At 33.3% G+C, this 12,562-nt stretch overlaps 2 protein-coding genes across 3 annotated transcripts; one reads left to right on the top strand and one right to left on the bottom strand.

Moving 5' to 3' along the window:
- The first annotated feature begins 2,014 nt into the window (after positions 1-2,014).
- LOC125842599 (putative disease resistance protein RGA4) lies at positions 2,015-6,146 on the top strand. The gene is made up of 2 exons (XM_049521897.1): positions 2,015-2,597; positions 3,541-6,146. Exons 1-2 carry the CDS (start codon positions 2,165-2,167, stop codon positions 6,069-6,071), a joined length of 2,964 nt encoding a protein of 987 aa, XP_049377854.1. The 5' UTR covers positions 2,015-2,164; the 3' UTR covers positions 6,072-6,146.
- A 2,121-nt stretch (positions 6,147-8,267) lies between these two features.
- LOC125842600 (myb family transcription factor PHL11) lies at positions 8,268-10,991 on the bottom strand. 2 transcript variants are annotated; one of them, XM_049521898.1, is made up of 6 exons: positions 10,500-10,991; positions 9,913-9,989; positions 9,760-9,823; positions 9,427-9,505; positions 9,085-9,154; positions 8,268-8,915 (listed from the first exon to the last, which is right to left on the bottom strand). In XM_049521898.1, the coding sequence occupies exons 1-6, from the start codon at positions 10,648-10,650 to the stop codon at positions 8,505-8,507; spliced, it is 852 nt and encodes a 283-aa protein (XP_049377855.1). In that variant the 5' UTR covers positions 10,651-10,991; the 3' UTR covers positions 8,268-8,504. The 2 variants fall into 2 exon arrangements, with proteins under 2 accessions (XP_049377855.1, XP_049377856.1); XM_049521899.1 differs by having other exon boundaries at positions 8,321-8,915; positions 9,427-9,502.
- Between the last annotated feature and the right edge of the window lie 1,571 nt (positions 10,992-12,562).

Consider the following 12,562-nt stretch of genomic DNA (forward strand, 5'->3'; position numbering starts at 1 on the left):
TTTGGTTAAACCCCAAAAAGTAGCAAATTCGGCCCAAATTCAACTTCTCTTTGTTACTCTTAAATTATTTAATTATAATTATTTATTGTTTGTTGTTTATTAACTCTAACTTTAGAATTGTTAATTAACTTAATTAGATTCCCCAAAAGATGAGTTACTTCTTTGTGTTGGTTTGTTTTTAATACATCTTTTTTTTTTATTTCATCTATTTTATTTATCAAGTAGCCGATTAAATTTTTTATCTTTAATTAAGTTAAACCTTTTGTTCTTTAAAAAAAAAATTAAATATGTTCTTTAATGCTTTTAACTTAATCACATTTACTCATTTTAAAAAAATTATTTTCAAGCTAAAGTATTTTTCTCAAATAAACTTGGAAAATGTTAGTCAACTTTTTCAATCAATTAAAATATATATATATATATATACTTGGTCATTTTCTCAAAAGGTTAGTCAAAACTTTTCCTCAATTAATTTTAAATAGTTTCAATGTTCAAACCAATTTGGTTTAAATTATTATTAAAAAATAATTAAAAATAATAATAATAAGTCAAATAAATTCTAATTAATCTAGTTTTGTTAAAATTCTAATCACTTTTATTTCGAGTCAAATGTATCATTTTGGATCCCTTCCTCTAAAAAATAAAATGAAATAAAATGCGTCATTTATTTAATTATTTTCTTAATCAAATATATTATAAGTTATTATTTTTATGTTAAATTATTATTTTTTCTAAAAATAGTCAAATATATTTTAGTCAAGTCGCAGGTCAACTGCATGTTAGCGGACACTTCGAATGCTTAAACCCTTCTCGAAGTGTAAATTGAATCCCGAACCCTCTTACCACTATCTCATGGAGGTANACCACTAGAGGTGTACAAGCCAAATCGTAAAGTCAAATCGAATCGACGAACCAAATCAAACCGAAAAAAAAATGATTAGTGGTTTGGTTTGGTTGGTTTGGCGTTGGAAAAAAAAAATCGACCACTCTTTGTTTGGTTTGGTATTCAAAGAAAAAAAGTCAAATCGAACCCAAACCAAACCGACATAATATAAATATATAATTTTATTTTATTTATCGATAAAAAATATTATTTATAATATACTTTGTTAATATATTTGTAGTTAGTTTATAGTTTTCAATATTTATATATATTATCAAATTTGGGCTTGTAAAACTTTGTAAATATTTTATTTTGTACTAAGATCAGAAATTACAATAATATTATTATAGTTTTTCAAATTCGTAGTTAACAATTTACTTTGTAAATATTTCTTTTTGTATTCATGAGTTTGATTGTAGCCTTTGATCTTATTAATTTAACATATTGAACGTTGATATTTCAAAAAAAAAATTGTACTCATCTGAATTTTATCGTCTTTTCGAAGATTTCTATTCGTTTAATTTTGTTTTAAAGTTTTAGCTTATCACACAGGTAAGTGAAAATATATTTGATCTCTTTTTCAAACACCGTATAGTTGAAAAAAACCGAAAAATTGAAAAAACGAAAGAACCGACTATACCCGAAACCGAAAAACCTGACTTTATGTGGTTTGATTTGGTTATTAGATTTAATAAACCGACATAATTGATTTAGGTTTTTTTAATAAAAAATAAAACTAAACCGACCTATATACACCCCTACTTACCGACCTATATACACCCCTACTTACCGACCTATATACACCCCTACTTACCACTATCTCATGGAGATAAAGATGTTGTTTTTGAAAGACACTCGTATACAAAGAAGAAAACAGTTTAGAAAACATAGCAACTAACACCATGAACTAACAAAATAGTATGATAATTGAAACAAAGTAGACAATTGATGATGTGCGAGATATCAAAAGTAAAAACTACAATAATATTCTATTTATATCAAGTATCAAAAGTCAAAGACTACATGACCATGCTAATACGAAAAAATCTTGATATATTCTTTTTTTATATATAAAAAAAACATTGATTTTTTCAAAGGAAGAGGAGACCTAGTAAAAAAGAAAAGAAAAAAACATGGCCGACGAAGTTCAGCCAGTCAACCAGAGGTACGGAGAATTGTTGGTATATGCAATTATCATGAAATATATGAAGTCCACACACTGCTCAGCTGAGTAAACCAGACACTTTGAATTGGTCAATATTTCTTTACTGGATTCAATACATGGCGGAAGTTTTTCTTCAAGTTCTGCTAGAAAATCTCAATTCTTTCATAGGAGGGAAACTTGTATTGCTTTTCGGTTTCGAAAAGGAATTTGAAAAGCTGTCGAGTGTGTTTTCCACAATTCAAGCTGTGCTTCAAGATGCTCAAGAGAAGCAATTGAAGGACAAGGCAATTGATAATTGGTTGCAGAAACTCAATTCTGCTGCCTATGAAGTTGATGACATATTGGGCGAATGTAAAAATGAGGCAATAAGATTCAAGCAGTCTCGATTAGGATTTTATCATCCAGGAATTATCAATTTCCGTCACAAAATTGGGAAAAAGATGAAAGAGATAATGGAGAAACTAGATGCAATTGCTGAGGAAAGAAGGAAGTTTCATTTCCTTGAAAAAATTACAGAGAGACAAGCTGCCGCTGCTACGCGTGAAACAGGTGTGAGTACTGAGTAATAGTAGCTTAGTTTATATTCAATTTGTTACCACATCGTGTGTTCACCGTGATCTCTACAGTAGGATGGCAATGGGGCGGGGCCGGGTTGGAGGTGTGCAGGTGTGGGGCGCAACCACAACTTTGAGTCTGCACAAGTAGGTATTTAAATTTGTATAGAGTTAAACAAGTACACACGCGTCCTACTTGGTGTCCTACATGGCTCTTATGTGTATTATGTCATATAGGATGCATGTGTCTACTTATTCAATTTTATACGAGTTTAAGTTATACTTGTGCACACCCAAATGAAAGTTGGAGGGCGTTGATGTCAGTTGATACCAAGTTAAAAATTCATATTAATGAAATATGCCTTTAAATTATGATTCAATTTTATATCAGTCTGTCCAAAAGATGTTCTAGTGAAAGTGTTAAACTTAGCCTGGATCTGCTATTGGAAGTGTGAATTTTTGTGGCACTAAACAATGCAATGGGTCTGGATTCATTTTTGCATTAACATTTGTTTAGACGATTTTCTTTATCGAATTTTACTGTCTAAAAAGGAAAAAGCAAAGAAATAAGAAGTATACAGAGGATGACGTCTTCATAGTATTTAAAAAAAACATTGATTTCTAGGATATGGGTTATTTTAAATTACAAATTTGTGAGTTAAAACAGTTCGGTTGGGAAGGATTTAGATACACGTGGATAGTATCTAGAAGTTTTTTAAATAAAAAATTAGCAAATTATGTGGGCTGGGGCGGGTTGAAAACAGCAAACTTTGCAAGGCAGGGCGGGTTGAAATCTTTGCAAGTTTGTGTGGGTTTGCCCTGCACCACCCCATCTGTCATTCCTGTCTAAATGATTGTTTTGTCTATATAATTCTTGCTGACTCATTCTAATGAGCTCAATTGTAACAAATTCTTTGTGTCCACACGACTTGGAACAGGTTTTGTGTTAACTGAACCAAAAGTCTACGGAAGGGACAAAGAGGAGGATGAGATAGTGAAAATCTTGATAAACAATGTTAATGTTGCCGAAGAACTTCCAGTCTTCCCTATAATTGGTATGGGGGGACTAGGAAAGACGACACTTGCCCAAATGATCTTCAATGATGAGAGAGTGACTAAGCATTTCAATCCCAAAATATGGGTTTGTGTCTCAGATGATTTTGATGAGAAGAGGTTAATTAAGACAATTATAGGAAATATTGAAAGAAGTTCTCCTCATGTCGAGGACTTGGCTTCATTTCAGAAGAAGCTCCAAGAGTTATTGAATGGAAAACGATACTTGCTTGTCTTAGATGATGTTTGGAATGATGATCTAGAAAAGTGGGCCAAGTTAAGAGCAGTCTTAAATGTTGGAGCAAGAGGTGCTTCTATTCTAGCTACTACTCGTCTTGAAAAGGTTGGATCAATTATGGGAACGTCGCAAACATATCATTTGTCAAATTTGTCTCCACATGATAGTTTACTGTTATTTATGCAACGTGCATTTGGGCAACAAAGAGAAGCAAATCCTAATCTAGTGGCCATTGGAAAGGAGATTGTGAAGAAATGTGGTGGTGTGCCTTTAGCGGCCAAGACTCTTGGTGGTCTTTTACGCTTCAAGAGAGAAGAGAGTGAATGGGAACATGTGAGAGATAATGAGATTTGGAGTCTGCCTCAAGATGAAAGTTCTATTTTGCCTGCTCTAAGACTGAGTTATCATCACCTTCCAGTTGATTTGAGACAATGCTTTGCGTATTGTGCAGTATTCCCAAAGGACACCAAAATGATAAAGGAAAATCTCATCACTCTCTGGATGGCCCATGGTTTTCTTTTATCAAAGGGAAACTTGGAGCTAGAGTATGTGGGTAATGAAGTATGGAATGAATTATACTTGAGGTCTTTCTTCCAAGAGATTGAAGTTAAATCCGGTAATACTTATTTCAAGATACATGATCTCATCCATGATTTGGCTACATCTCTGTATTTGGCAAGCACATCAAGCAGCAATATCCGCGAAATAAATGTCAAAGATTATAAGCATATAATGTCCATTGGTTTCGCTGTAGTGGTGTCTTCTTACTCTCCTTCGCTCTTGAAAAAGTTTGTCTCGTTAAGGGTGCTTAATCTAAGTTACTCAAAACTTGAGCAATTACCCTCTTCCATTGGAGATCTATTACATTTAAGATACCTGGACCTGTCTCGCAATAACTTCCGTAGTCTTCCAGAGAGGTTATGCAAGCTTCAAAATCTTCAGACTCTTGATGTGCATAATTGCTACTCACTTAATTGTTTGCCAAAACAAACAAGTAAACTTAGTAGTCTGCGAAATCTTGTTCTTGATGGCTGTCCATTGACTTCTACTCCACCAAGGATAGGGTTGTTGACATGCCTTAAGACTCTAGGTTTCTTTATTGTGGGAAGCAAGAAAGGTTATCAACTTGGTGAACTGAAAAACCTAAATCTCTGCGGCTCAATTTCAATCACACACCTTGAAAGAGTGAAGAACGATACGGATGCAGAAGCCAATTTATCTGCAAAAGCAAATCTGCAATCTTTAAGCATGAGTTGGGATAACGATGGACCAAACAGATATGAATCAGAAGAAGTTAAAGTGCTTGAAGCCCTCAAACCACACCCCAATCTGAAATATTTAGAGATCATTGCCTTCGGAGGATTCCGTTTTCCAAGCTGGATAAATCACTCAGTTTTGGAGAAGGTCATCTCTATTAGAATTAAAAGCTGCAAAAACTGCTTGTGCTTACCACCGTTTGGGGAGCTGCCTTGTCTAGAAAGTCTAGAGTTACAAAACGGGTCTGCGGAGGTGGAGTATGTTGAAGAGGATGATGTCCATTCTAGATTCTCCACAAGAAGGTTTCCATCCCTGAAAAAACTTCGTATATGGTTCTTTCGTAATTTGAAAGGATTGGTGAAAGAGGAAGGAGAAAACAAATTTCCCATGCTCGAAGAGATGGCGATTTTACATTGCCCTCTGTTTGTTTTTCCAACCCTTTCTTCTGTCAAGAAATTAGAAGTTCACGGCAACACAAAAGCAAGAGGTTTGAGCTCCATATCTAATCTTAGCACTCTTAGTTCCCTCCGCATTGGTGCTAACTACAGAGCGACTTCACTCCCAGAAGAGATGTTCACAAGTCTTACAAATCTCGAATACTTGAGCTTCTTTGACTTCAAGAATCTCAAAGAGCTGCCTACCAGCCTGACTAGTCTCAATGCTTTGAAGCGTCTCCAAATTGAAAGTTGTGACTCACTAGAGAGCCTCCCTGAACAAGGGCTGGAAGGTTTAACTTCACTCACACAGTTATTCGTTAAATACTGTAAGATGCTAGAATGTTTACCCGAGGGATTGCAGCACCTAACAGCCCTCACAAATTTTGGAGTAACCGGTTGTCCAGAAGTGGAAAAGCGCTGTGATAAGGAAATAGGAGAAGACTGGCACAAAATTGCTCACATTCCTAATTTGAGTATATATTAGTGAGTTATTTGTAATTGTTTCTTGGGTTATTTTTTTGTCAGTCTCCCACACAGGTTACAATTCCTGCCATTGGATTATTACAGCAAAGTTTGACTGTATGAGGAAACATTTTTTTAAAAAAAAAAGGTAAATCCGTTTAACATGACTTTTTTTTTTACTGTTTAATTTAATATAAAAGGATTGTACTAATTTTCTATTTGAAAACTCTAATTTTAACCGTCCTAAATTGAAAGACTCTAGAATGTGTTGTTGGTAATTAATTTATGTGTTAAATGTCCTTATCTTAAACTTTATTTTGAGTCTAAATGTTTAATTTTAGCAAATGAAATGGAGGGACCTACCCACACGCAAATAGGTAGTAACTGTAGTATGATAAAAAGTCACAACAATATGAAACTGATGGTCCAAGTGTGTGACGTGACGGAACTATAGGCCACCACTTTGACACCATATTTATGGCCTATGGGGTGTGTTCGGTAGGAGGGTATGACGGTCACGAATAAGCTTAGAAAATTAGGAGGTAATTGAGAGTTGTCTTTTTACTAGTCTAATCATGTATTTGGCTTGGTGAATGGTGATAGTGTTTAGCATCGTATCGGTCGTAGTAGTATTTAGATTTTGGTATCTGATATTATATGTGGTGCTCTTTGTTTAGGTGATCACACTTTCTTGTTGTTGTTGTTGTTGTTATGGTTCCTTGTATAATGCTCTGTACTGTTTTACTATTAGTTGTCATGTTTTTCTTCACTGTCTTTTTTTTTTAATTACTATTGTGATTTATTTGAGCCGGAGGTCTTTAGGAAATAATCTCTCTACTTCAGAGAGATAATAATAAGGCATATTTTATGGGATTTTACTGGTATGTTGTTATTGTTGTGTATGGTAGGGAGGAAAATATTTTTCACGAAAAGTACATTTATAAGAAGATTACTATAAAATAAATTATCATCCTAAAAGCATTTATATATAATTTAGATTAGGGGTGTACATGATCGAGTTGGTTCGGGTTTTTCAAATATCAAACCAAACCATTTGTGTCGGATTTTTAAATTTATAAACCAAACCAATAAAACTCGAGTTTTTCAACCTCGGGTTTTTTCGGATTTTTTTGGGTTTTTCGGATTGTTTCAGGTTTTTCCGGTAAAGTATTCATACAAACATATAATTTACTTATACTTCANAAAATAATAATAATAAATCGCATAAAACAAATATTGTAAATTAACAAGTCATAATGAAAATGATCATAATTTAAAAGTACTAAATCATGTTAAAATTAAGTTTAATAAGTATTAGTTACATGACTAAATATTAAAGGAAATTAAAATTATATTATGTATTTTAATTTTCTAAACCAATGTAAAACTAAAGAACAAATATTCAATATTATTGTCATTCTTAGTGTTGAATTGATTTTCTTTTTGCATTAGTATTAATTTGATTTTGATTTAAGCTTTGTTATAATTACCAACATATGTGGATTATAATCTTTATTGGCTCATTCATAATTCTAAGTTTCAAACTTGAAATAATATATTAAAAGATAAAAACTATGAAAAAGTATAAGAAATATTTAAAAACTATATCAAAGCAAATATTTTTATGTATAAAATAAAATTTTAAAATTATATATATATAATGTCGGGTTGGTTTGGTCTCGGGTTGATTTTTTTTAGTTAAAATCAAACCAACCCAAATATAGTCGGGTTTTTTTTGTCGGGTTTTTTTTCGGGTTGACTCGATTTGCGATTTGGTTCAATTTTTGGTTCGATTTTATACACCCCTAATTTAGATAATTGATATAGGAGGTGGGAGTAGTAGGGAGGTAGGGGTGTGGGATGATGGGGATGAAAGCTATTGAGTTGGGGTTGAAGATGAGGTATGTTCAGAGGGTGGGCAAGACAGACAATCAATGTGAAATATTATCACTAGTAGAACTTATATTGTCTACTTTTATTAGAAAAATCACTTTTTATTTTCAAAATATTTAACCAACCGAACGTGAGAAAAAGAAATTCTTACCAAACACACCCTATTAGTTTTATGTTGTAGTTAGACATACTTTTATCCAAATATTATTTCCGTTTTAAATATGACTATTTTTTAGTTAGATTTCAAATGGTGGCTAATAAATATTAATTAACAAGCGATAAAAAAAATTGGTGTCAAATTAAAACCAGACAAATAAATTGAAACGAGGGACAGAAGTAATTAAAAAAGATGTTATAGACAAACATCTTTACTAAAACATTTCTTCAATAAGAGCTTCACCAATTCCATGTACTACAAATTATCCCTTCCTTGCAACAAATGAAATAATTACATAGATAGAGAGAGGGAAATAAAATCTAGAACAAGAGCTTCATGTAACAAGTTAAACTCTGGGTTCCTAGTACACTTAAGAGTAAAATACATAATCTTGACCTTGTATGATTATATTTCCAATCTTCCATTTGAAAATTGTTTGGCTTCCAATGCAGCTGAGTTCATGCCAATAAAGTCATAGCTACTTCTGGAGTTCAAATCGAAGTTAACGGAAGTTTCTTCAAGCTTAATATTCATAATCTTCTTTTGTTCTCCCTCCGTTAAGTATGTAGACCTTTGTAGATCCTTATTAGTATCATCTTGTGTCCTTTTACCTGCAGAAGTTTCATCCCCGTTGTGTCCGTGCATGTAGTCCATTAAATTTGAGAGAGCTATATTGAAATCTGTAAGCTGAGCTCTTGTTTCGTCTACAGCACTAGGAGAGTTCATATCAGTGGACAGGCTCTTCTGAGCTTTATCTAGTATTGCTTGCAAGTACTTTCCCTGTGCCTCTATTCTCATTTGCAGCTTCTGTTGAACCTTTTAGAACAAGAAACAAAATAAATGAGGTCTAATAAATACGATATCAAGGAACTAAAGTTGAATGATATGGTGGTGTAAGACCAAGTTTGGACAATTACTTCACAAATCATTGTGTTTTTGCTCGTTAGGACTGGGAATTGTTCTAGAGAAAAGGTTTAATGTGTACCTCAAGCTGCTCATGTAATCTTTTCTGGACGTCAATCTGACGCCTCAGCGCCTCACTAATTGGAGCTTCTCTGTTAAGATATAAGCATCTATTAGCAAGAACACAACGCGTTTTAATGTAATACCAGTGTAGGCAACTGCACTTGAACCAATTTTCAAGATTCAACAGAGAAAATGCAGCTCAAATATAAATCTATAAACTACTGAAGTTCGAGGACACTATTGCTCTCATGGAAATTTTTAGAGGCAAGTAACTAAGATAGTTTCAACTCTCATGGAGAGATACTAGATAACTGGAAAGACGGTATAAGTATAACCAACAGTTGAATTTTCTGGCACCTACCCTAGCATACCATCCATGCTTGATGAAGTGATACTCCGTCCTGAGGAATGCAAACTGAATTGTCCGAAGGACTCCCCTGCTACAGTGAAAAACATAAGGAGTAATACAAGATCTACTAAATAAAATGTAAGGATCATGAAAAACTCTAGTTACCTATGGGAGAAGCATTACAAAATTTACTATTTTTCAGGCTCTGATAGATCATTTATATGTTAAATATAGCACTTAATACAACTATCAAGCATTACAATACAAATTTAAGAAAGAAGGTCAATGTCCACTTTGTTTTCCAGTTAAGCATTCAATTGTCTTTCAAAATCATCCAGAACTTACCTATATTCTCTCTGTTTTGATCTGCTGCATTTTGTTTCTTGGTCTGCTGTCCAAGTCTATACTTCTGCAGGATGAAAAAGGGAGAAAACCGCCTAATGAGTTTTCAACAGGGAAAAAACATCAACGAATAGAGATGCAGAAGCCTGACTCTACCTGCAAATGACTCTTCAAATGATACAACGTCAAGCCCTTCAATCCCATTAACCTTAGTACTGACTTGGGAGTTGCTTCTGCAAATTCAAGGCCTTTTAATAAACATCGCAGACTCTTAAATAGAAACCACAAATCCAACACATTGTTAACTCATCAGTACAAGCGAGAAAGTACACCAAAAAGCCCTGTTCCTGTGAGACTCATGGGGAGGACGTAATCTAACCTCTTCGCTTTAGCATTGACCTCATTTCTAAGTTGTATTTAGTTACCAGATTACTAATTCTATGGCAAAAATATGCATAATAAATCCATGCCTATTGACAACCACATACAACTAAATCTTATAATGACACTCCACAATGTAAAAAGTTTATCACCCATTAAAAGAAACAATTACATTACATCAATCCCAAGCCAGCTTGCGCACAACTTGACTAATTCCACATATACATGCTACCCCACCACCACCACCACATATAGCGAACAACTTTCTTTATTAACCACTACGCTACACCCTTAGGTGCCATTACTGATTTAACACTATAACAAATGTAAGAAAACAGAACAAAAGAAAAACAGCAACTCACTATCAGGTCCACCAAGCTTAGTTACAGCATCAACAAAACGATCATGTAAATCAGCAGTCCACCTCAATCTTGGCTTTGGGTCCCTTGTCATCACCACCCCATTTTCATACCCATACCCCATATCTCCTCCACCATTATACATCCTATCCATGAACCACCACCACCCCCAAATTCCTCAAAACTCCTACACAAGTCACTAAAAACACTAAATTTAAACACCCAAAAAGCTTATCAAGTAAAATAAACAGTTTCAACAACTCCAAAGTGGAAAAAGAACCAAATGATCAACTAAAAATTGAATCTTTTTTCTTTGGTTTGGGGGTCGATAAAAAGAGTCAAAGAAACCAAATACAGAAGAATTTGCTTTAAAACTTTGTATAATAGTAATCCGTACATGCAGACGTGATTAAAAATTAATTAAATTTTGCAGAGAAAAGGGAATCTATAATTTTTGATAAAATAAAAAGAACACGGAGAGGAAAGATCGGCGTGGAATCTGAAGAAACATATGAGCGCCGAAACTATATTTATTTTTTATTTTTATTAATAAAGCAAATGTCGGAACTCGATTCCGTGTTGCTCAGCTATATGTATTTTTATTTTTCTTCCATATTCATGTTGGAGTTTAATTAAATTTGGATAATGTCAAAAAAATTTATATTGGACTGAACTATCCCTACAAAAGACAACTTCACATTCAATTCTATATTGGACTAAAGCGTCCCTAACAAAAGATGATTTCGTATTCAAGAGACTCAATGAAGAAATATTTATAACTCCGCCACAATATTAGGTAACTATATGAATTTATTACTCAACAGTGGTAGTCGGTGATGGGAATTTTGGGAGGTGTGGGCCCGATGAGGAGCGAATGGAGAAGTGACACGTAGGTGACAGCGTGGAATATTCGGCGAAGAATGAGGAAAAGAGAATATTAGTACAATCACGTGCCACGTACTCCCAAATACTACTAACCAATAGTTGGTGATAGTCCTCTAGACGTGGAAATAATAGGGATTTTAATAATTTTTTATCAGGGTGGACATTCAATTCTTCGGTTAAATTTTTTCAATTTTCAATTTTTAAAATGTGTGCAGCGAATACCAAATCAAACTAATTCGATGTGGTTGGATTCCATTTTTTAACTTCGGACGGTTTAGTTTGGTGTTTTACAATGATTTTTCAGTGTAAATGAAAAATAAAATGAGAAAAAAATCAAAGTATAAGATACAAAAAAAATTAAAATCATGCAAAGTGATGATATGTCTCACCATAGAATACTTAATTGTACTTAAAAGACCATATTTGTTTTGTCAAGACAAGAACATTGTGCATTCAACTACTGGTCGAGGAAAACAGGGGCGGAGCTATGACATGGCGAGGGTGGTCAGATGAACAACCTTCGTCGGAAAATTTTTACGGGTATATATACTAAATATCAAATTTNCTCCCAAATACTACTAACCAATAGTTGGTGATAGTCCTCTAGACGTGGAAATAATAGGGATTTTAATAATTTTTTATCAGGGTGGACATTCAATTCTTCGGTTAAATTTTTTCAATTTTCAATTTTTAAAATGTGTGCAGCGAATACCAAATCAAACTAATTCGATGTGGTTGGATTCCATTTTTTAACTTCAGACAGTTTAGTTTGGTGTTTTACAATGATTTTTCGATGTAGATGAAAAAAAAAATGAGAAAAAAATCAAAAGTATAAGATACAAAAAAAATTAAAATCATGCAAAGTGATGATGTGTATCACCATAGAATACTTAATTGTACTTAAAAGACAATATTTGTTTTGTCAAGACAAGAACATTGTGCATTCAACTACTGCTCGAGGAAAACAAGGATAAGACGATTTCCTTTACATAATGTATGTCGACAAAAACCCGTTTGAATTCCTTCTTGAAAATTAATATTTGAAGTTAGCAATCTAAATTATAAATCTGTTGTTACTTTAATTTGTTCATGAATGATTTATTTACTAGTTGACTTTTGTTTTTCTGGTTAAGAAAATGTCCATATATATATTATTTTTATTTTTGTTATGAATTCACCTG

This window comes from Solanum stenotomum, chromosome 10 (genome assembly GCF_019186545.1).
Source record: "Solanum stenotomum isolate F172 chromosome 10, ASM1918654v1, whole genome shotgun sequence".
Taxonomy (NCBI): Eukaryota; Viridiplantae; Streptophyta; class Magnoliopsida; order Solanales; family Solanaceae; genus Solanum; species Solanum stenotomum.

Excerpts from the sequence above, each read along its gene's own strand:
- LOC125842599 (XM_049521897.1), top strand. The coding sequence starts at position 2,165 with ATGGCGGAAGTTTTTCTTCAAGTTCTGCTAGAAAATCTCAATTCTTTC. Across the intron at positions 2,598-3,540 it reads CGCTGCTACGCGTGAAACAG|GTTTTGTGTTAACTGAACCA; the intron begins GTGTGAGTACTG and ends GACTTGGAACAG.
- LOC125842600 (XM_049521898.1), bottom strand. The coding sequence starts at position 10,650 with ATGGATAGGATGTATAATGGTGGAGGAGATATGGGGTATGGGTATGAA. Across the intron at positions 9,506-9,759 it reads TCAAAACAGAGAGAATATAG|CAGGGGAGTCCTTCGGACAA; the intron begins GTAAGTTCTGGA and ends TTTTCACTGTAG. Across the intron at positions 8,916-9,084 it reads GATTACATGAGCAGCTTGAG|GTTCAACAGAAGCTGCAAAT; the intron begins GTACACATTAAA and ends TTGTTCTAAAAG.